Below are 24343 nucleotides of genomic sequence, written 5' to 3'. Positions count from 1 at the left end.
TTTCTGACACCATGTTTCTGTTAGTTCAATAATGCAGAGAAGGTGCAGATTGCAAATCAACTCAGAGCTGCTTTATTCATGCTGCTAGTTTTGTAAGAAGCAAAGAGGTTACAACAACAAAGTACTTCCTGTGATGACATCTATGAACATTTCCTGTGATAATATCTGGTCTGCCACTAGGTGGTAGCATAACCCCTTAACAATTGCAGTAAACTGTTTATTTTTCAAAATGGCATGGAACCGATTGTAATGCCTTTATATGACCAACTGTTGTAATACTTGCATGGTTATTGTGCCAGTAAAATACAAGAAATGCCCCCACCACCAGCACCACCCAGTCAGTGTGAGCGCTAAACAGGGCAGATGGTGCAAATGAGAATGGAAGATGTTTTAATCCAGTTCTTGTTTCATTCTGTCCACTCCACAGGTACTCACTCTCTCCACATTATTGTTGGATGGAATGTTTCTGAAAATCTTATAAGGAAGGATGCATTTTACAGTGGAAGATATGATGATGAACCTTTAACAAATATAGATTTGGCAGGCTTGCCCCACTTGTTTATTTTTACTCATCAAAGGAAACCGGATAACTTAACAGACATTGAAATCGACCTCTATTTTGTTACAAACCTTGAGATCCTGAATAAATGTTTACATTATTTGAAAGAGAAGATCAAGATGGAAGGTAAGACTGCATTTAAGTATGCTAGAGTATAAACATAAAACAGCCACTGATTAGCAGCTGCCACTAATGCCAGCAGCAGTAACAGCCACTGATTAGCAGTCGCTGCTAGGGATGCTCAAAACTGAAACTGGGAGAAACCCAGATTGTTGCTATCCGGATTTCTCCCAGTAAACCTGTGCGGGGGGGGGTCAAGCTTACCTGTCTGACGTCTTCTTCGTCCGTCCCTGGCGCCTCCCACGATGCGTTCTACGCTACGTCAGACAGGTAAGCATGACCACCCTGCACAGGTTTACTGGGAGAAATCCGGATAGCAACTATCCGGGTTTCTGCCGGATTCGAATTTGAGCATCCCTAGTCGCTACTATGCCAGCAAAAGGTAACAGCCACTGATTAGCAATGGGTACTGTGCCAGCAACAGTAACAGCCGTCAGCCACAGATTATCAGCCACCACTGTGCCAGCAGCAGTAACAGCCAATGATTAGCAGCCACCACTGTGCCAGCAGCAGTAACAGCCAATGATTAGCAGCCACCACTGTGCCAGCAGCAGTAACAGCCACTGATTAGCAGCCACCACTGTGCCAGTAGCAGTAACAGCAACTGATTAGCAGCCACCATTGTGCCAGCAGCAGTAACAGCCAATGATTAGCAGCCACCACTGTGCCAGTAGCAGTAACAGCAACCGATTAGCAGCTGCCACTGTGTCAGCAGCAGTAACAGCTACTGATTAGCAGCTGCCACTATGCCAGCAGCATTAACAGCCACTGATTAGCAGCTGCCACTGTGCCAGCAGCAGTTACAGCCACTGATTAGCAGCTGCCACTGTGCCAGCAGCAGTAACAGCCACTGATTAGCAACCGCCACTGTGCCAGCAGCAGTAACAGCCACTGATGATTAGCAGCTGCCAATGTGTCAACAGCAGTATTGTTTTTGTGGTTCACGCGCAGAGGGGAGGAGGAAGCCTGCGCATGCGGAGAGGACCCGCAGGCTTCCTAATCCGGGGTCACATGACTTTATGTTCGAGTCGCCGATCCCATGTAATGGGATAGTAATTTGCTGCTCTGGCTTGTAATCCTCTGCAAATTTTTGATTGAGATGATTTATGAGGGGCCATCATTTATTAAAGGGAAGGGGCAAGCTTCACAAAAAAAGGATCTACTTACCTTGGGCTTTCTCCAGCCCCTCGCAGCCTATGTGTCCCTTGCCGCAGCGCCGGTGTCCCAGGATCCCCTCCGTTGCAGATGCCGACCTCACAAGGTCGGCATCTTCTGCGCCTTTGCGAGCAAGCAGCCACACCGCTAGTGATAGCGCTCACATGGTCTGGAGCTTTCTGCACAGGCGCAGTACTTGTGCGCTGAACGCTCCAAGCCGCGTGAGCGGCGTGCCCGCTGGTTGGCATCTGCAACGGAGGAGACCCCTGGCCACTGACTTGGATCGGAGCTGCGGCAAGGGACACAAAGGCTGCCAGAGGCTGGAGAAAGCCCCAGGTAAGTAGCTCTCCTATTAAGGCACATGCTATTTTATCAGCGTGCCTTAATTACACGCTACGCGCATAAGTGACAGGCAGCCTACTGGGCCAATCACAGTGCGGGTATCACGTCCTTTAACCACTTGATGACCCACCGTTTACCCCCCCCCCCCTTAAGGACCAGCGCTGTTTTTAGTGATCTGTGCTGGGTGGGCTCTGCAGCCCCCAGCACAGATCAGGTAGCAGGCAGAGAGATCAGATTGCCCCCCTTTTTTCCCCCCTATGGGGATGATGTGCAGGGGGGTCTGATCTCTTCTGCCTGCCTGGGTGTTGCGGGGGGGGCACCTCAAAGCCCCCCTCCGCGGCGAAATTCCCCCCTCCCTCTCCTACCTGCTCCCCCCCGGTGATCGGGGCTGCACAGGACGCTATCCGTCCTGTGCAGCCAGTGACAGGCTGTCCCCTGTCACATGGCGGCGATCCCACGGCCGCTGATTGGCCGGGGATCGCCGATCTGCCTTACGGCGCTGCTGCGCAGCAGCGCCGTACAATGTAAACAAAGGAGACGTGTCCAATGTTTACATTTAGTCTGCGAGCCGCAATCAGCGGCTTGCAGGCTATTCACGGAGACCCGCTCCGTGATCTGACAGGAAACGGCCGCTCGCGCGAGCGGCCTTTCCTGATTAATTAGGGAGGCACCTGGCGACGCAGAACTGCGTCGCTGGTCCTCCAGCTACCACTTTGCCGCCGCACGGTATGAGTGTGCGGTCGGCAAGTGGTTAAAGAGAACCCGAGGTGGGGTTCTCACAATGCTAGATGCATACAGAGGCTGGGTCTGTCTATAGAGCCCAGCCTCTGTTGCTATTTCAATTCCCCCTAAATCCCCCCTGCGCTCTGTAACCCCCCTAAAACACAGCCGCGCTCCGCGGGCTGTGTTTATCTCTTTACTGTCACTCTCGCCGCTCCACCACTTCCTGCAGAGCTCCGGTCCCGCCCACGTCCCTTCTCTCCAATCAGCGGCGAGGGAAGGGACGCGGGCGGGACCGGAGCTCTGCAGGAGGTGGGGGAAGCTGCGAGAGTGACAGTAAAGAGATAAACACAGCCCGCTCTGACAAGCTGCGTGTCAGCAGCGCGGCTGTGTTTTAGGGGGGATTACAGAGCGCAGGGGGGATTTAGGGGGAATTGAAATAGCAACAGAGGCTGGGCTCTATAGGCAGACCCAGCCTCTGTATGCACCTAGCATTGTGAGAACCCCGCCTCGGGTTCTCTTTAATGTGACTGGACCCGCAGGGACTGAGGACGGGAGGAGTGGAGCGGGCGTAAAGTTACTATCTGTATTGCAGCATAGCGTGTGCTTCTGTCACTGGGCATGATTAGCACGCAATCAAGGCACACTGATGAAATAGCGCAAGTAACAGGAGGTTACTCGCACTATTTCTCTTAGTGAATCAAATCCATAGTACTAGTCCTACTAAGAAATTGTTTGAAGTCTCTCTCTATTTTCTTGCACTGCAAGTGTTAAAAAACTAGGGTTGTTACTGTACGTAAATACAACTTGATGTTTTGACAAGTAAATAGAAGGCAAAACACTTTTATCTGCCCGAGAAAACACTGCTAACATTTAACTGCTGAAAATTTTAAAGGGTCATTGCTTTTTGTTTTGCAACTGAATGAAGCTGATTTTACATCAGACAAAATTCAGCTGTCAGGGCTCGTTCACATCTAGGGTGTTTTTGTGCTTTTTTCAAGCACAGGTGATTTTCAACATCACCCACAGAACGTTTGAGAAGGTTCATATCGCGTGCATCTCCGCATGAATGACTGAGCGATCGCTGCTAGGAAACTGATAGACAGCAAAACCGCTGTCTATTTACTGTGTACAGCGCTGCGATCTTCTGCATCGCTGTACTGGGGACACGGCTGTCCCCCTGGCAGGCTCAAGGGTGATCCGCTATGACAGCCGATCACAAGGATTAGCTGGCACATAGAGGGAGGGTTTAAAAATAATAAAACAAATATGTATATTTATAAAAAAAAAAAATAAAGAGATAAATATTTATTAAAAAAAAACAAACATCTGGGGAGTGATCAGACCCCAACAACAGAGAGCTTTGTTGGTGGGGAGAAAAGGGGAAATGGGATCACTTGTGTGCTGTGTTGTGCAGCCCTGCAGTGAGCTCCTTAAGCTGCAGTTGCCCATTTTGTAAAAAATGGCCTGGTCAGCGTTAGTTCATGTGATAAGCGAAGGTTATCACGCGATCTGCGCGCAGTGCCTATTCCGCAAACTGCGTCAGTTCATGTGATAAGCGAAGGTTATCGCGCGATCACGTTGCGGGCTTCACGTGAAAAGCGCACATGATCGCGTGATAACCTTCGCTTATCATGTGAACTAATGCTCTTCGCGTGATAGGCACTGCGCGCAGATCGCGTGATAACTGCTGCGATAGCAGTTATCACGCTTTTGAGAAACAACCCCTGTGAGTAATATGATGATTATGTAATTATGTATGGCTTTGTACAATGTGTAGCTTATTCCCCTGCAATTTTTTTAACTTTTGTTGAGGTGAAGGTTGTGTTATAAATGTTGAGTAAATGATAGTGATTTTTTTAATCAATTAATATTCTTGGACTTTATTATTGTAGTCCATTTTCTCAATTATAATTTACATGTTTTCTCAGGCATATAGGGATTCACCAAGAGAAATAGCGCGAGTAACCTCCTGTTACTTGCGCTATTTCATCAGCGTGCCTTAATTACACGATATGCGCGCAAGTGACAGGCAGCCTACTGGGCCAATCACAGTGCGGGTATCACATCCTTTAATGTGACTGGACCCGCAGGAGGAATGAAGCGGGCGTAAAGTTACTATCTGTATTGCAGCATAGCGTGTGCTTCTGTCACTGGGCATGATTAGCGCGCAATTAAGGCACACTGATGAAATAGCGCAAGTAACAGGAGGTTACTCGCGCTATTTCTCTTAGTGAATTAAATCCATAGTACTAGTCCTACTAAGAAATTGTTTGAAGTCTCTCTATTTTCTTGTACTGCAAGTGTTAAAGGGAACCTAAACTGAGAGGGATATGGATGTTTCCTTTTAAACAATACCAGTTGCCTGGCAGTCCTGCTGATCTCTTTGGCTGCAGCAGTGGCTGAATCACACACATGAAACTAGCACGCAGCTAATCCATTCTGACTTTAGTCAGAGCACCTGATCTGCATGCTTGTTGAGGGGCTGTGGCTAAAAGTATTAGAGACACAGGATCAGCAGGAGAGTCAGGCAACTGGTATTATTTTAAAAGAAAAAATTAATATCCTCCTCAGTTTAGGTTCCCTTTAAAAAAACTAGGGTTGTTACTGTACATAAGCAAATGAGTTTGTAAAAGGAGATAGATAGGGTTGGCACCAGATGCTGGCTGGTCACTGACTCCGCGTGTACGCTCCTCCAGCTACCGTGCTCACCTTTCAGTAGTATAATTCCATCGTAAGAGAAAGAAATTGATAATGGAGCACCGGTACTGCTATTAAAGGTTTATTGCGTCACGCAGCCGGGACTGCCACCCCTCACTTCTGGTTTGTCTGTATTGCCTGCGTGACGCAATAAACCTTTAATAGCAGTACCGGTGCTCCATTATCAATTTCTTTCTCTTACCGATGGAGACATAAGCAAATGAGGTTGTGGAACAGTAAATACTACAACTTGATGTTTTGAAAAGTAAATAAAAGGCAAAACACTTTTATCTGCCCTAGAAAACACTGCTAACATTTAAGTGCTGAAAATTTTTAACGGTCATTGCTTTTTGTTTTGCAACTGAATGGAGCTGATTTTAAATCAGATTGTTTAGACAGCTGCTGTTTAGAATGTGGTCTTAAAATTCATCTGTTATACTGAAAATAAAAATATGAGACTATTTATTACCAATGTTTTATATACAGTGAAGCTCTCGGTATCTGGCACAGGCGGGGATTGCTTGACATGTGAGCTTGCCAGTTGCTTGAGAAGTCTAGCAACCGGCACTAAATATCACTCACCTTCCCCCACCCCTCCCCGTACAGAGCGGTGCAAGGCAGAGACAACTTACTGAACTTACAGGCACAATCTTCTACACTTCCTGCAGCTCCCAGCGGCTTTCCTGTATGGCTCCCGAAGCGTGCATGTGACCCGATGTCAGGTGACATGCCAGGTGCTGTGTATGCACACAGGAAAGCCGCTGGGAGCTGCAGGAAGTGTAGAAAACAGTGCCTGTAGGTTCAGTAAGTTGCTTGTGCTGCGCAAAACTCTGCACATATCTAAAGTTCCACCCCCCGTTCTTCCCCTCAGGCATCCCGGTTAGTTGAGACTTCTGGTAGCCTAAGTTGTAGATAATGAGGGATTTACTGTACTATTAGTCCTACAAATATACAAATACAGTTCAGTTCAAGTGTTCTTCATTCTGATTTGTTCCTTAAATGCTTTGATGGTTTGTTTTGTAAAGTAGATTGTTTTTTATTTATTTATTTTGTAATTTTTTCAATTCATTTATTTTTTTAAATCTTACAGGAACTACAAATCCAGCCATAACAACAACGTCACCACCGGGTAGGTAAAACATAGTTTTGGCTAGGTTATTTCAGAAGGGCTGGTTAGTTCCGTTTTAAAGTACTCTAGAATGAACAGCCGTCCTAACAGAAAGGGCCTACATGAACTTCCATCTGATCTGTACAAGAAGTATTGAAGCTTCGATAGTTGCATTATTTTTAATGATTTTTATAAATCAACATATTTCGTGGTGCTGTACAAAGTGAAAAACAAACATGAGGTACAAGGTAATACAGACAATGGTGTACACCAATATACAAAATGCTGAGTTGGTACAACATACAGAATTGAAAAAATAAAGAGATAAATATTTATAAAAAACAAACAAACATCTGGGGAGTGATCACAGCCCACCAATAGGGAGCTCTGTTGATGGGAAGAAAAGGCGGGGGGGGGGGGGGGGGTCATCACTTGTGTGCTGAGTTGTGCGGCCCTGCAGTGAGCCTCTAAAGCTGCAGTTGCCCATTTTGTAAAAAAATGGCCTGGTCCCTAGGGGGGTTTAAGCACAGCGTCCTCAAGAGGTTAAAAAAAACGCAGCACTCAGTGGAGCTCCGGGAGGCGCTAAATAAAATTGTGCACAAAATCGCAAAACGTTTGCGATTTCTATTTTAGATGTGAACAAGGCCTCAAACTGAAAATAAAAATATGAGACTATTTATTACTAATGTTTTATATACAGTGAAGCTCTCGGTATCTGGCACAGGTGGGGATTGCTTGATATGTGAGCTTGCCAGTTGCTTCAGAAGTCTAGCAACTGCCACTAAATAATACTCACCTTCCCCCACCCCTCCCCATACAGAGCGGTGCAAGGCAGAGACAACTTACTGAACTTACAGGCACAATCTTCTACACTTCCTGCAGCTACCTGCGGCTTTCCTGTATGGCTCCCGAAGCGTGCATGTGACCCGATGTCAGGTGACATGCCAGGTGCTGTGTATGCACACAGGAAAGCCGCTGGGAGCTACAGGAAGTGTAGAAAACGGTGCCTGTCGGCAGGGCCGGGCCGAGGCAGAGGCTGGAGAGGCTCCAGCCTCAGGGCGCAGTGTAGGAGGGGGCGCACAATTCATTCAGCTGTCATTCCCAATTGTGTTTGAAGCAGAAATAAATAAGAAAAGGGGATACATGACAGTGACTGCAAGGCAGATAATTTGAGATTAAGGTGTTGGGGAGGTTGGGGGCCTTGGGGCACCTATTAGTCTAATAGCAATCAGTGTGTGAAGGCTGGGGTGGGAGGGATGGGGGGGGCGCACTTTGGTGTCTCAGCCTTGGGCGCTGAAGGACCTTGTCCCGCCTCTGCCTGTCGGTTCAGTTAGTTGCTTGTGCTGCGCAAAACTCTGCACATATCTAAAGTTCCACCCCCCGTTCTTCCTCTCAGGCATGCCGGTTAGTTGAGACTTCTGGTAGCCTGAGTTCTAGATAATGAGGGATTTACTGTACTATTAGTCCTACAAATATACAAATACAGTTCAGTTCAAGTGTTCTTCATTCTGATTTGTTCTTTAAATGCTTTGATGGTTTATTTTGTAAAGTAGATTGTTTTTTATTTATTTTGTAATTTTTTCAATTCATTGATTTTTTTAAATCTTACAGGAACTACAAATCCAGCCACAACAACAACGTCACCACCAGGTAGGTAAAACATAGTTTTTACTAGGTTATTTCAGAAGGGCTGGTTAGATCTGTTTTAAAGTACTCTAGAATGGACAGCCGTCCTAACAGAAAGGGCCTACATGAACTTCCATCTGATCTGTACAGGAAGTATTAAAGCTTCGATAGTTGCATTATTTTTAATGATTTTTATAAAACGCCAACATATTTAGTGGTGCTGTACAAAGTGAGAAACAAACACGGGGTACAAAATAATACAAACAATGGTGTACACCAATACACAAAATGCTGATTTGGTACAAAATACAGAATTGGTAATTACAGTATAAAAATTAATATGAATAAATGTGTAACAAATTCCAAGACACAAAAGGGTGAAAGAGCCCTGCCCTTGCGAGCTTACAATCTAAGAGGTGGGGTAGTACACAATATTCATATCTGGAGGCAGTGTGTTTGTTATCTAGCAGGAAGTACAACTTGGCCAGAAGTGAACGGGGAACTGGCCTAAGGTAGAGCATATGCTTGCCGTGAACAAGTGAGCTTTGAGGGCACGTTTAGAGATATCAAAGGTTGGAGAGTGACGGATGTGTAGTGGCAGGGGATCCCAGAGGAGGGGTGAAGCACGTGCGAAACCTTGTAAACATGAATGCAGGTAGGTGATTATAGAGGAGGATAAAATAAGGTCATGTGCAGATCTGAGATTGCGGTTGAGTTGGTTTCTGGAAACTAGTTAGGAGATGTATAAAGGAGAGAAATTGTGCAGAGAGAACCAGCAGAGGAAGAGCGAGAAGAAAGATGAATGAGACGAGCGGCCGAGTTCAGTACAGATTGGAGCGATGCCAATCTGTTAGTTGGTAGTCCACAAAAGCAGTACGGTACAACAGTCCAGACGAGATATTATAGAGCATTCATGGGCGTAACAGTAGACCCTGCAAGGGATGCAGTCGCAGGGGGGCCCAGAAGCCGCAGGGGGCCCTGTTTATTTTCCCTGTCCTGAGAAACTGACAAGTAAGGGAACAGAGAGAAAAAGCTTTCTGCTCTCTGCACAACTGTTCTAATGACTGCATTTGCTCAGCCACTGATAAGGAATCATAAAAAGTTTTGTAGACAAAGTTTTGTAGACAGTCTCTATTCAGTGTGCAGCAGGGTCTTGTGTACAGCACCCAGCCCCCAACCTCTCTACCCCTCCCCAAGTGCTGTGTACTGTAGTAATGCTGGAGAAATCAATGTAATAACCTTGAGGCTAGGAGCACACCCCTCTGTCGGTTTTCTGCACACCATGTTTTTCTGTGTGCATGTTTTTTTCACAGAAACTAATGTAATTGATAGATAAAATGCCTACAGTACATTCAAGTATACACTCGCAAATTGAATAACATTGGTTCTCATTTAACCTGTGCAGAAAGCAGGGGGGAGGGCATGGGGAAGGGGGCCCCATCCAAAGTTTTGCAGGGGGCCCCAGAGATTTATAGTTACACCCCTGAGAACATGTTCTGTTAGTTAGTAGTCCACTAGGTAGTCCACTAAGTAGTATGTCACAACAATCCAGATGAGATATTGTGAGAACATATATTAACATTTTTGTTGTGTCCTGAGTGAGAAAAGGTCAGATGCGAGATATGTTTTTAAGTTGGAGATCACAGGAACTGGTTAGGGAGTGAATGTGAGGAGTAAAGGAGAGAGAGAGAAGTCAAATATTACCCCTAAGCACCATGCTAACTGACGTTATAGGGGTTTTATTAACATTAATTGTTATATCAGGCAGAGAAGTGGACAGAGATGGTGGAAAAATGATTAGTTCTGATTTACTCATGTTAAGATTTAAAAGTGAGAGGCCATGAAAGAGGATATAGCAGACAACCAGTCACGTGAGAAGGGAGCTAAGGTCTGGAGCCGAGAGGTATAGTTGTGTATTGTCCGAATATAAGTGGTAATGAAACCCAAATGAGTTGATTAAGTTGCCAAGACCGTGCATGCAGAAGGAAAAGAGGAGGGGGCCAAAGACAGAGCCTTGAGGTACCCCCAGGTAAAGAATGGGCAGTTTCCTCACGCACGCTGCAAGATATCGGTTGATCAAGAATGAATCGTGTGATGTAAGGGCACATTCAAACGATTGACATGCTATAAAGAATCGACTGTACTAGCTGAATTCGCATGCGCACAGTATACACTCCGGGAACAACTGCCGGTCACACCTGTGCACCAGTGTACTGTACTAGTAAACCGATCAACCAAGGTGGGCGACAGAATTTGTCGATTTTCTACAGTATGTCGCATGTAATATATGGCCTAAAATCCGATTCATCACCGATCAACCAACCATTTTTAAAGTTGATAGTTCTAGTCGGCCGGATCTACATCGCCTGATCTATGGGCACCTTAAAGGGACTCTGAGCAGTGCAGAAACTATGGAAAGGTGCATATCATTTTGAAGCTCTCTTTCTCCTCTTTCCAATGATATATAAACCGCCGCCCTACACCTTTTAGTTTTCGCTATTTTCGTGATCGCTGCAATATCGATCGTGAAATAGCGAAAACTGAAAGGCATAGGGTAGCGGTTTATATATCATTGGAAAGAGGAGAAAGAGAGCTTCAAAATGATATGCATCTTTCCATAGTTTCTGCACTGCTCAGAGTCCCTTTAAGGTGCCCATAGATCAGGCGATGTATTTCCATAGTTTATGCACTTTTTGGAGTTCAGCATTTTATTACACAGGACGACTTTTCCCCAAAGTCGGCAGCTCGATTCAGCACAATGCAATGAAATACAAGGAACCCAGGGGGATATAATTACAAACATCATGCTGGTAGGTGTGAGGATATAATTAATTAGTTGTAGGTATGCTTAAAGGCATACCCACAGGCACTGCTCGGAGTCCCTTTAAATAAGCCCAGTTTATCTAACCTTTCCTGGTAAATGAGACCTTACATCCCTCTAATCAGTTTTGTTGTGATATACACTTCTCAACTGGTTGATTATTTGCAAGACATTATGCAACTATTGATATTGGATTCGCACTACCACTTCTTAGCATGCTTTCCTATTTAAAGGGAACCTAAACGGAGAAGGATATGGATTTTTCTTTTAAAATAATACCAGTTGTCTGTCTGTCATGCTGATCCTGTGTCTCTAATACTTTTGACCACAGCCCGGAACAAACATGCAGATCAGGTGCATGCTTCTTTCAGGGGTGGGATTCAGCCACTACATCAGCCAAAGAGATCAGTAGGATCCCAGGCAATTGGGATTGTTTAAAAGGAAACATCCATATCCTTCTCAGTTTAGGTTCCCTTTAAAGAGACTCTGGAACAAGATTTTCAACCTTATTTCTTCTATCCTATAAGTTCCTATACCTGTGCTCTGGATTATTGCAGCCTTTTCTAGTTGCACTGTCTCTGTAATATATCTAATCTTTTTTTCTTTCTTTTTCTTTGTCAGCCAGGGAGGAATGCACTGCCTCTGCTGTGATAGGGAGGAGTTATGCACACCTCCTCCATGCCCTCTGCAGGCTCTGTGTGTGTGCTTTGTTTATCCTTCACAGACAGGTCTCTGCTCTCAGTTTTCTGAGTTTGTTAGGCTGAGGGGTGGGGAAGGAGCTGCTGCCTGTCACATTCTAATTCCAGTGCAGATAATTCCCTATGTAATAAAAACTTGTAGTATACTGTAGCGTGATATACAGTATATGTACACAAACATCACTTCCTAGTTAGCGGCCATCTTTTTTGTTTGTAAACACTGCCTAAAACTGGCGATTAACCACTTCCCAACTGAGGGGTTTTACCCCCTGACCACCAGAGCAATTTTCACCTTTCAGCGCTCCTTCCATTCATTCGTCTATAACTTTATCATTACTTATCGCAATGAAATGAACTATATCTTGTTTTTTTCGCCACCAATTAGGCTTTCTTTAGGTGGGACATTATGCCAAGAATTATTTTATTCTAAATGTTTTAATGGGAAAATAGGAAAAAACGTGGGAAAAAAATGATTGTTTTTTAGTTTTTGGCCTTTATAGTTTTTAAATAATGCATGCTACTGTAATTAAAACCCATGAAATTTGCCCATTTGTCCCGGTTATAAAACCATTTAAATTATGTCCCTATCACAATGTTTGGCGCCAATATTTTAATTGGAAATAAAGGTGCATTTTTTTCAGTTTTGCGTCCATCCCTAATTACAAGCCCATAGTTTATAAAGTAACAGTGTTATACCCTCTTGACATAAATATTTAAAAATTTCAGTCCCTAAGGTAACTATTTATGTATTTTTTTTTTAATTGTAATTTTTTTTTTTAAATTACAAGAAAAAAAAATTTGGGCAGTGTGGGAGGTAAAGGGTTAATTTTGTGTGTTAAACTAATTTATTTCTATGTGAAAAATGCTTTGGATGTAGTTTTACTATTTGGCCACAAGATGGCCACAGTAACATTTTGTTTATGCGACCTGCAAGCGTCCGGAAGGACGCTTGCAGGAAGTACAAAGAGGCTGAAAACTTTTTTTTTTTCTCACAATGGCCGCGCTGCTCAGCCGAGCGGCAGCGGATCATTGCGGGGCTGAGATCAACGAACGGGAATGGATTTTCCCGTTCATTGATCTCCGGGCGAGCGGGCGGCGGCGTGTTTACTAGCGGCGGGCGGCGTGTTTACGAGCGGGAGCGCGGACAGCGGCGGGAACGCGGAAAGTACGTATTTCTCCGTCCCTGGGGGTTAAAGGATGGAAAAAGGGACGGAGAAATACGTACGCGCGGGGGTAAAGTAGTTAAAAGCCAGGATCTTGGCTGGGAGTGGCGGAAACGGCAAAGAGGGACCCAGGAGATCACAGTGACTCGATTGGTATATTTTTTATTGTACGAATTGGACAGTTCAGATTCTCTTTAAGGAAATCTTTTACTGGGTGGCCTTCATTAACATCATTGAGCATTACTGACAATTTGTATTTACATTTGACCACAGACATACATAGAAATGCTCATTTTTGAATTCTACATGTCACTTACATCCATGTGCATAGGAACAGACTTCTTGGTTCTATTTAGCATGCTAGCATATGCCAGTTTAATGGTTATGTTAATAGTCTTCCATTCAGTGGGGTTGATTCTCTAAAGCGTGATAACTGCTATCACAGCAGTTATCACGCGATCTGCGCGCAGTGCCTATTCCGCAAACTGCGTCAGTTCATGTGATAAGCGAAGGTTATCGCGCGATCACATTGCGGGCTTCACGTGAAAAGCGCACGTGATCGCGTGATAACCTTCGCTTATCATGTGAACTAATGCTGTTCGCGTGATAGGCACTGCGCGCAGATCGCGTGATAACTGCTGCGATAGCAGTTATCACGCTTTTGAGAATCAACCCCTGTGAGTGATATGATGATTATGTAATTATGTATGGCTTTGTACAATGTGTAGCTTATTCCCCTGCAATTTTTTGAACTTTTGTTGAGGTGAAGGTTGTGTTATAAATGTTGAGTAAATGATAGTGATTTTTTTGATCAATTAATATTCTTGAACTATATTATTGTAGTCCATTTTCTCAATTATAATTTACATGTTTTCTTAGGCATATAGAAATTCACCAAGAGAAATAGCGCGAGTAACCTCCTGTTACTTGCGCTATTTCATCAGCGTGCCTTAATTACACTATGTGCGCGCAAGTGACAGGCAGCCTACTGGGCCAATCACAGTGCAGGTATCACATCCTTTAATGTGACTGGACCCGAAGGGACTGAGGACGGGAGGAGTGGAGTGGGCGTAAAGTTACTATCTGTATTGCAGCATAGCGTGTGCTTCTGTCACTGGGCATGATTAGCGTACAATTAAGGCACACTGATGAAATAGCGCAAGTAACAGGAGGTTACTCGATCTATTTCTCTTAGTGAATTAAATCCATAGTACTAGTCCTACTAAGAAATTGTTTGAAGTCTCTCTATTTTCTTGTACTGCAAGTGTTAAAGGGAACCTAAACTGAGAGGGATATGGATGTTTCCTTTTAAACAATACCAGTTAGAGACACAGGATCAGCAGGAGAGACAGGCAACTGGTATTATTATAAAAGGAAAAATTAACATCCTCCTCAGTTTAAGTTCCCTTTAAAAAACTAGGGTTGTTACTGTACGTAAACAAATGAGGTTGTGGAACAGTAAATACTACAACTTGATGTTTTGAAAAGTAAATAGAAGGCAAAACACTTTTATCTGCCTGAGAAAAAACTCTGCTAACATTTAAGTGCTGAAAATTTTTAAGGGTCATTGCTTTTTGTTTTGTAACTGAATGGAGCTGATTTTAAGGCTTCTTGCACACCAAGACGTTGCGTTAGGTGCCACGTTAAGGTCGCATAACGTGCACCTAACACAATGTATGGTGCTGCAAGAGCCGACGGTAGAGTGAGCCGCGTTAGGCGGCTCGATTCCTATAATGTCTCCCAGAGTGGCGCTGATTGGCCAGCGGGACCACATGATGCGGAGCGAGACACTCCGCATCACGTGGTCCCGCCGGCCAATCAGCGCCCGCCAGTGCAGTGAATATTAAGTAGCCATGTGCGCGGCTACTGTAGCTGGCTCTCCCCGCCTCCTCTCCGCCCCACACTGCGCATGTGCAAACAGTCTAACGCGGCTATAGCCGCTCCAACGCCGTAGCATGCTGCACTTTGCGCAGAACGTGCAGCGTTACATGTAACACAACGTGGGCTGTGTGAACAGCCCACTTGTGTTACATTGCTGTGCGTTGGGGGAGCGTTACAGGCGCACTAACGTGCGCCTGTAACGTCTTGGTGTGTAAGCAGCCTTAATCAGACTGTTTAGACAGCTGCTGTTTAGAATGTGGTCTTAAAATTAATCTGTTAAACTGTTAAAAAGAGTTTTAAAAATGTTCGTTTAAAAACAAAGTCCCCAGGAGACAGTAAAATGTGGATTTTAATTAAACGTTATTGATCTCATAGATGTTTATAAATCAATAAAGTACAGTTCTTTGGTACATCAAAATCAATTACAAAAAAATATAAAAACAGAATGATTAAATTGCTGTATAATCTGTATATCGAATCTATTTGTCTGTAGTAGTCTTCTTTGAGTGTATGTATGTGTATATGTGTCTGTCTGCAAAGAGAATGAATGAATGTGTGTGTGAGAGTCCAGACTTTCCTGCTGGTTCTTATATATGTTAGTTCTCAGTATTCCTACTGTTCTGCCTTCTGATTGGACCAGCAATAATGCTACTACATACGGTTAATAAAGCCTCCTTTCGTAACACAGAATTAACTAGGATTGCATCACATCACCCAGCAACCACCTGTTGACCAAAGTCAAGATACAATTTCAGCCACCAGAAGCCTGGCTTGACAGAGATCTATTTTCTAATGACATTTGTGACCTTAAATTCCACAAAGAAAGGAACACATGCTAAGCTCAGCAAACTTCTGAATGTTCATTCTAAATCCTAGCATTATATACTGTATATCCATTAAAAAGACACTGAAGCGAAAAAAAAAATATGATATAATGAATTGGTTGTGTACTATGAATAATTACTAGAAGATTAGCAGCAAAGAAAATATTCTCATACTTTTATTTTCAGGTATATAGTGTTTTTTCTAACATTGCATCATTCTATAATATATGCAGATTACACAACACTCAGCATTCAAAATGAGTCTTTCAGAGCAGTCTGTGAAGTAATGACCTCTCCTCTGCCAGAGGAAAAGTAAATAGTTCACTTACAGTTGAGATAATAAAAGTCAGATAACAGCCCTCCCCACGACTAACTTAGTCGGAGAGCTTAAAGAGACTCTGTAACAACAAAAACCTCCCCTGGGGGGTACTCACCTCGGGTGGGGGAAGCCTCCGGATCCTAATGAGGCTTCCCACGCCGTCCTCTGTCCCACGGGGGTCTTGCCGCAGCCCTCCGAACAGCCGGCGACTGTGCCGACTGTCAGTTCAATATTTTGCTGGCTCCAGCGGGGGCGCTGTGGCGACTTTCGGCACGGAAATAGACGGAAATACCCGATCTCCGTCGGGTCCGCTCTACTGCGCAGGCGCCGGAAACTTGCGCCTGCGCAGTAGAGCAGACCCGACGGCGATCGGGTATTTCCGCCTACTTCGGCGCCGAGAGGCATCAGAGCGCCTGCGCAGGAGCCAGGAAGGTAAATATTGCGTCACGGCTGTACGGAGGGCTACAGCGAGACCCCCGAGGGACGCAGGACGGCGTGGGAAACCTCATTAGGATCCTGAGGCTTCCCCCACCCGAGGTGAGTACCCCCCAGGGGCCGTTTTGTCGTTACAGTTCCTCTTTAATGGCTTGTTTGCATAGAGATAACAACTGGAGTTTCTCAACTCTTCCTGTACTGGAAACAATAAGACTGATGTATCTGATCTTAATGTTTTATTTCTTAGCTGTACTACACATACAAATCATAATATCATAATTTTTTTCCGCTTCAGTGTCTCTTTAACCAATATTGTATAATTATCACTATATTAAACAATAGCTTTGATATTTCAATCTCATGACATTGTACAGATATAATTTCTCATCCGGCAGGGCCCTTAGCCAAATGTAGAAATCAAAATCCGTCAATGACATATCATTTGATTAAAATCTCAAAACATTCAACATATAACATAAACTGAAAATAAAAATATGAGACTATTTATTACTGTTTTATATACAGTGAAGCTCTCGGTATCTGGCACAGGCGGGGATTGCTTGATATGTAAGCTTGCCAGTTGCTTGAGAAGTCTAGCAACCGCCACTAAATAATACTCACTTTCCCCCACCCCTCCCCGTACAGAGCGGTGCAAGGCAGAGACAACTTACTAAACTTACAGGCATGATCTTCTACCCTTCCTGCAGCTCCCATTGGCTTTCCTGTATGGCTCCCGAAGCGTGCATGTGACCCGATGTCAGGTGACATGCCAGGTGCTGTGTATGCACACAGAAAAGCCGCTGGGAGCTGCAGGAAGTGTTGAAAACGGTGCCTGTAGGTTCAGTAAGTATATATATGCAGAGTTTTGCACAGCACAAGCAAAAGTTCCACCCCCCTTATTCCTCTCAGGCATGACGGTTAGTTGAGACTTCTGGTAGCCTGAGTTCTAGATAATGAGGGATTTACTGTACTATTAGTCCTACAAATATACAAATACAGTTCAGTTCTAGTGTTCTTCATTCTGATTTGTTCCTTAAAGAGAACCAGAGATGAAGCAACCTCATGTATTTTACCTTATAAATCAGTGGGAACATGACAGTAAACACCTAATCTGCTCTTTGTTACATTGTTCTCTGTTTAATTTGCCTGTTATCACCTCTAAGATAAGAATCCCGACTAAGCAGTCGGTCTGGCTTTGCTACAGAATAATTATAGCTGAGACTGTGTTCTTTGCTGTCTTCAAGTCCAAGCCTGCCCCCTGCTGGCTTTGCTCAGGAATCATTATAGCTGAGTCATTATAGCAAAGCCAGAATCAATGCTCAGTCCGGGATTCTTATCTCAGCTAGATAACAGACACTTTTAGCAGTGAGGATGGAACAGAGAGCATGGTAAATGTTTTCTCTAATGTTCCCACTGATTTCTATGGTAAAATACACAAGGGTGCTTCGTCTCTAGTTCACTTTAAAGAGAATCTGTATTGTTAAAATCGCACAAAAGTAAACATACCAGTGCGTTAGGGGACATCTCCTATTACCCTCTGTCACAATTTCGCCGCTCCTCGCCGCATTAAAAGTGGTTAAAAACAGTTTTAAAAAGTTTGTTTGTAAACAAACAAAATGGCCACCAAAACAGGAAGTAGGTTGATGTACAGTATGTCCACACATAGAAAATACATCCATACACAAGCAGGCTGTATACAGCCTTCCTTTTGAATCTCAAGAGATCATTTGTGTGTTTCTTTCCCCCTGTTCTCATGCACTGAAGTTTCAGGCTGCTCGTTTCTTCCTGCAAACAGCTTTGCCCTTGTCTGTAATTCTTCAGTATGTGAAAGCCCAGCCAGCTCAGAGGACGATTTATCCAGCTTGTAAAAGATAAGAGAGAAGAGAGAAGCTGCTCTAATCTAAATAATACACAGGCAGTGTGCATAGAGGGGCCTGGAAGGGGGAGTTCATAGCAGAACCACAACACTGAAGAACTTGGCAGCCTTCCAGACACAGGCCGACAAGTCTGACAGGGGAAAGATACATTGATTTATTACAGAGACTGTTATAGTAGAAAGTGCTGCAGTAAGCCAGAACACATTAGAATAGCTTTTGGAACTTGTAGGATGATAAAAAACAGGATGCAATTTTTGTTACGGAGTCTCTTTAAATGCTTTGATGGTTTGTTTTGTAAAGTAGATTGTTTTTTTATTTATTTATTTAGTAATTTTTTCAATTCACTTATTTTTTTTAAATCTTACAGGAACTACAAATCCCACCACAACAACAACGTCACCACCGGGTAGGTAAAACATAGTTTTTACTAGGTTATTTCAGAAGGGCTGGTTAGTTCCATTTTAAAGTACTCTAGAATGAACAGCCGTCCTAACAGTAAGGGCCAGGTCTACATGAACTTCCATCTGATCTGTACAAGAAGTATTGAAGCTTCGATAGTTGCATTATTTTTAATGATTTTTATAAAACGCCAACATATTTAGTGGTGCTGTACAAAGTGAGAAACATACACGGGGTACAAAATAATACAGACAATGGTGTACACCAATATACAAAATACTTAATTGGTTAAAAATACAGAATTGGTAATTACAGTATAAAAATTAATATGAATAAATGTGTAACAAATTCCAAGACACAAAAGGGTAAAAGAGCCCTGCCCTTGCGAGCTTACAATCTAAGAGGTGGGGTAGTAAATAATATTCATATCTGGAGGCAGTGTGTTTTATGCTGGGTACACATGATGCGTTTTCTTTGAGTGTATGTATGTGTATATGTGTCTGTCTGCAAAGAGAATGAATGAATGTGTGTGTGAGAGTACAGACTTTCCTGCTGGTTCTTATATATATGTTAGTTCTCAGTATTCCTACTGTTCTGCCTTCTGATTGGACCAGCAATAATGCTACTACATACGGTTAATAAAGCCTCCTTTCGTAACACAGAATTAACTAGGACTAGCCAACCCGCGTCGTAGCATACGCCGCATCTTCTATCTATCTAATAGAGTACGTGCCTCAACCTTGAAGCAAGAAGAATAAAGGTGGGTACACACATCAGATAAAAGTCTTTGGAAAATGAAAGATCACAGACCAATCTTACCACCCTTCATGTAGTATGAGAGCCATACTCTACACAGTCTATTCTATGGAGCTGAACTCCCCATCAGCTAAAATCTTTGCAAGATGCTGCACACAAAGGTGCCTGTACACATTCAAAAGATCAGTATCTGCAAAAGATCTGTTCCTGCAAAAGATCCGTTCCTGCAAAATGCATTCATAGTCTATGATATCTGCAGATCATCACACACACCTTGTTTAACCGACATTCATCGGCAGATCAGATCAACCAGAATGGATCTTTGGATCTGCAGATGATTGTCTGATCTGCAGATGAATGTCCATCAAACAAGGTGTGTATTATGCTGGGCATACATGGTACATTTTCTACCGTGTAATCGAGCGCTTTCTTATTTTCCACTCGTTTCTTCTTTTGTCCTGCCCGCCGGTATCGAGCGCAGAATCGATCCGGCGGGGTATCGGACACGTCGGAAATTATCAATCGAGCCATCAGCGGCTCGATTACATGGTAGAAAACATACCGTGTATGCCCAGCATGAGATCTGCAGATATCATAGACTATGAATGCATTTTGCAGAAACTGATTTTTTTGCAGGAACAGATCTTTTGCAGATACTGATCTGTTGCATGTGTGCAGCATCTTTGTGTGCAGCATCTTGCAAAAAATTTTATCTGACGGGGAGTTCAGCTCAATAGAATAGACTGTGTAGGTATGGCTCTCATACTACATGGAAGGGGGTAACATTGGTCTGTGATCTTTCATTTTCCAAAGACTTTTATCTGATGTGTGTACCCACCTTTGAGCTACGTACACACTTGCGATAACTATCGTTTGCAAGGAACGATAGTTACCAGACGAACGATACGGCAACGATAGGAATGCAACGATGGGATGCAGCGATCATCATACACATTTTAACGATAGTTCTCGCAGAAAAGAACGATCAGAAGGAAATGTTGCGTACATATTTATATAAAATTAAAAAAAAAACACTGACATGGAGTTACAATAGATACAAATATATGATTGTTAACTTGAAAACAAAGTTTAATTGAAATAAGCAATGTAACAATCTTTACGGCCGCGCTACAAAGGAAGTACTGAAGCTGGGCAGAATCCAACGCAGGCGCATTGGCCCTTGTAACGATCGTTCTCGGCCGATGTCTGTACACACTATAGTTTTGTAATGATTGTCGGTAGATACGATCCGTCAGGTTGGATATTTCCATCTTCCCGATGTCGTTCTTTTGTCGTTCGTGTTAATGATCGTTTGGTAAAGTTCTTTCCCCGATTGTCGGTGGAACGATCGTTAATTAGCTGTTTTAAACGACCGTAGTCGCCAGTGTGTACGCAGCATTAGGCTTTCCATTAGAAAATGTATGCGTGCTCAAACACCAAGTTTAACCCTAGCAAGTCTGGCTTTCCAAATCTGGCCTAATTGGCTATTAATGAGGCAATGCTCATGCAAATATGCATTTGCTTTCGCATGCCAAACTATGCAGGGTCAAAAAACCAATACTGCAAAGCGGTCGCCCTGCGGGAATAAGTTCATGCTACATTAGCACTATCCAGGAGCGCCACGGGGAGGATTCCCAATGCCCCCCTTTTTATACAACCGGGGGGACCGCAGGGTCCCAGGCTCTCTCACTGCCTGGGAACCACAGTGGCACCCCGGAGGGGGAGGCTGGGTGGCGCAGCCGACCCCCCCCCCCAAGCGTGGCCAGCGCCAGGGAGAGCCGTCCGCACCCACCTCCCAATATTAAAAACAGGCACTTACCTTAACGTCCATTGCGTTCTGCTACATGCGCATTAATTTTCTCACGGAAAGCATTTTTTGCAGTTTGTATCCTTTGGAGGCAGGTGGTGGATGGCTTGCTCTGGTGGTGTGAGCCCTGGAGTGAGTAGTCTGCGCCTGTCCTCCCCCCCCCCCCTCTGGAGTGTTGTATGTGAGCCAGCCCTGAGCTCTAAAGCTTGGGGTGACCCATGCTTCACTCCTTTCTCATGTGGTGCCCCCAAGTTAATGCGCATGTAGCAGAACGCAATGGACGTTAAGGTAAGTGCCTGTTTCTAATATTGGGAGGTGGGTGCAGACGGCTCTCCCGGCACTGGCCACGCTTGGGGGGGGTCGCCTGCACCACCTAGCCTCCCCCTCCGGGATGCCGTTGTGGTTCCCAGGCAGTGAGAGAACCTGGGACCCGCGGTCCCCCCGGTTGTATAAAAAGGGGGCATTGGGAATCCTCCCTGTGGCGCTCCTGGATAGTGCTAATGTAGCATGTAGCAGTTTCGCATCGAAAATCCCGTTTTCGTTTTTGGCGAATTTTCACGAAAATCTTCAGAAATATTTGCATTTTCGACCAGCATCGAAAATTTATTGTATGCGGATGCTTATGCCCTTATGCGGAAAAATGTCCACAATAATCCGCATGGAAATTCAGTCTATGCGTAAGTTTATACGGAAAAATGTCCGCAATGATGCGCAAGAAACTTCTCTGAATGCGGACGCTAATGCCCTTATGCGGAAAAAGTCAGCAATAATACGCAAATAACGCGAAAATGACTGGCATTAGGCGAAAATTAACGTGAAAAAATTAGATGGAAAATTTGCTTGTCAAAACGAAATTAGGCGAAAATTCTGTAAAAATTTGTCGAAACAAATTTTTGCATTTTCGCTCATCACTGGCATGTAGCAGGGCGACCGCTTTGCGGGATTGGTTTTTTGACCCTGCGTAGTTTGGCATGCAAAAGCAAATTTGCATTAGCATTGCCTCATGAATAGCCAATTAGGCCAGATTTGCAAAGCCAGACTTGCTAGGGTAGGCCTCTTTACCACGGACAGTTGATAGGCAGTAAAATGCCTCTCAAACTCTTACAACTGCTCACTACTGCCCGGTAACAGCTTGCTGCTGCCTGGTAACTGCTTGCTACTGCCTGGTAACTGCTCGCTGCTGCCTGGTAACTGCTCGCTGCTGCCTGGTAACTGCTCGCTGCTGCCTGGTAACTGCTCGCTGCTGCCTGGTAACTGCTCGCTGCTGCCTGGTAACTGCTCGCTGCTGCCTGGTAACTGCTCGCTGCTGCCTGGTAACTGCTCACTGCTTCCTGGTAACTGCTCACTGCTGCCTGGTAACTGCTTGCTGAGCACACAGCTCAACAGTCCGTGGAAAAGAGGCCTTAAACTTGGTAATTGAGCACGCATAAATTTTCTCATGCAAAGTACTTCTTCTTCTTGCTCCAAGGTTGAGGCACTTAGTCTATTATATATATAGATTGCATCACATCACCCAGCAACCACCTGTTGACGAAAGTCAAGATACAATTTCAGCCACCAGAAGCCTGGCTTGACAGAGATCTATTTTCTAATGACATTTGTGACCTTAAATTCCACAAAGAAAGGAACACATGCTAAGCTCAGCAAACTTCTGAATGTTCATTCTAAATCCTAGCATTATATACTGTATATCTATTAAAAAGACACTGAAGCGAAAAAAAAATATATGATATAATGAATTGGTTGTGTACTATGAATAATTACTAGCAGATTAGCAGCAAAGAAAATATTCTCATACTTTTATTTTCAGGTATATAGTGTTTTTTCTAACATTGCATCATTCTATAATATATGCAGATTACACAACACTCAGCATTCAAAATGAGTCTTTCAGTCTGTGAAGTAATGACCTCTCCTCTGCCAGAGGAAAAGTAAATAGTTCACTTACAGTTGAGATAATAAAAGTCAGATAACAGCCCTCCCCACGACTAACTTAGTCGGAGAGCTTAATGGCTTGTTTGCATAGAGATAACAACTGGAGTTTCTCAACTCTTCCTGTACTGGAAACAATTAGACTGATGTATCTGATCTTAATGTTTTATTTCTTAGCTGTACTACACATACAAATCATAATATCATAATTTTTTTCCGCTTCAGTGTCTCTTTAACCAATATTGTATAATTATCACTATATTAAACAATAGCTTTGATATTTCAATCTCATGACATTGTACAGATATAATTTCTCATCCGGCAGGGCCCTTAGCCAAATGTAAAAATCAAAATCCGTCAATGACATATCATTTGATTAAAATCTCAAAACATTCAACATATAACATAAACTGAAAATAAAAATATGAGACTATTTATTACTGTTTTATATACAGTGAAGCTCTCGGTATCTGGCACAGGCGGGGATTGCTTGATATGTAAGCTTGCCAGTTGCTTGAGAAGTCTAGCAACCGCCACTAAATAATACTCACTTTCCCCCACCCCTCCCCGTACAGAGCGGTGCAAGGCAGAGACAACTTACTAAACTTACAGGCATGATCTTCTACCCTTCCTGCAGCTCCCATTGGCTTTCCTGTATGGCTCCCGAAGCGTGCATGTGACCCGATGTCAGGTGACATGCCAGGTGCTGTGTATGCACACAGAAAAGCCGCTGGGAGCTGCAGAAAGTGTTGAAAACGGTGCTTGTAGGTTCAGTAAGTAGATATATGCAGAGTTTTGCACAGCACAAGCAAAAGTTCCACCCCCCTTATTCCTCTCAGGCATGACGGTTAGTTGAGACTTCTGGTAGCCTGAGTTCTAGATAATGAGGGATTTACTGTACTATTAGTCCTACAAATATACAAATACAGTTCAGTTCTAGTGTTCTTCATTCTGATTTGTTCCTTAAAGAGACTCCGTAACAAAAATTGCATCCTGTTTTTTATCACCCTACAAGTTCCAAAAGCTATTCTAATGTGTTCTGGCTTACTGCAGCACTTTGTACTATCACAGTCTCTGTAATAAATCAACTTATATCTCTCT

The 24343-nt window shown here is 43.8% G+C and overlaps 1 protein-coding gene across 12 annotated transcripts in view; it reads left to right on the top strand.

The window, feature by feature from the left end:
* The window catches only part of LOC137528094 (uncharacterized), a 115977-nt gene that overhangs the window by 54387 nt on the left and 37247 nt on the right, over positions 1–24343 (top strand). For 8 of the 12 annotated variants that reach the window (XM_068249360.1, XM_068249365.1, XM_068249361.1 and 5 more), the window contains exons 5-8: positions 428–685; positions 6687–6725; positions 8316–8354; positions 18716–18754. In XM_068249360.1, coding sequence (XP_068105461.1) covers positions 428–685; positions 6687–6725; positions 8316–8354; positions 18716–18754 — 375 coding nt within the window. The remainder of the gene's footprint in view (positions 1–427; positions 686–6686; positions 6726–8315; positions 8355–18715; positions 18755–24343) is intronic. The other 4 variants (XM_068249369.1, XM_068249366.1, XM_068249363.1 and 1 more) reach the window with 3 other exon arrangements.

Source organism: Hyperolius riggenbachi, chromosome 8 (genome assembly GCF_040937935.1).
Source record: "Hyperolius riggenbachi isolate aHypRig1 chromosome 8, aHypRig1.pri, whole genome shotgun sequence".
Classification (NCBI taxonomy): domain Eukaryota; kingdom Metazoa; phylum Chordata; class Amphibia; order Anura; family Hyperoliidae; genus Hyperolius; species Hyperolius riggenbachi.
Note: the sequence above shows the minus strand (reverse complement) of the source record. Positions and strands in the feature narration are given on the sequence as shown.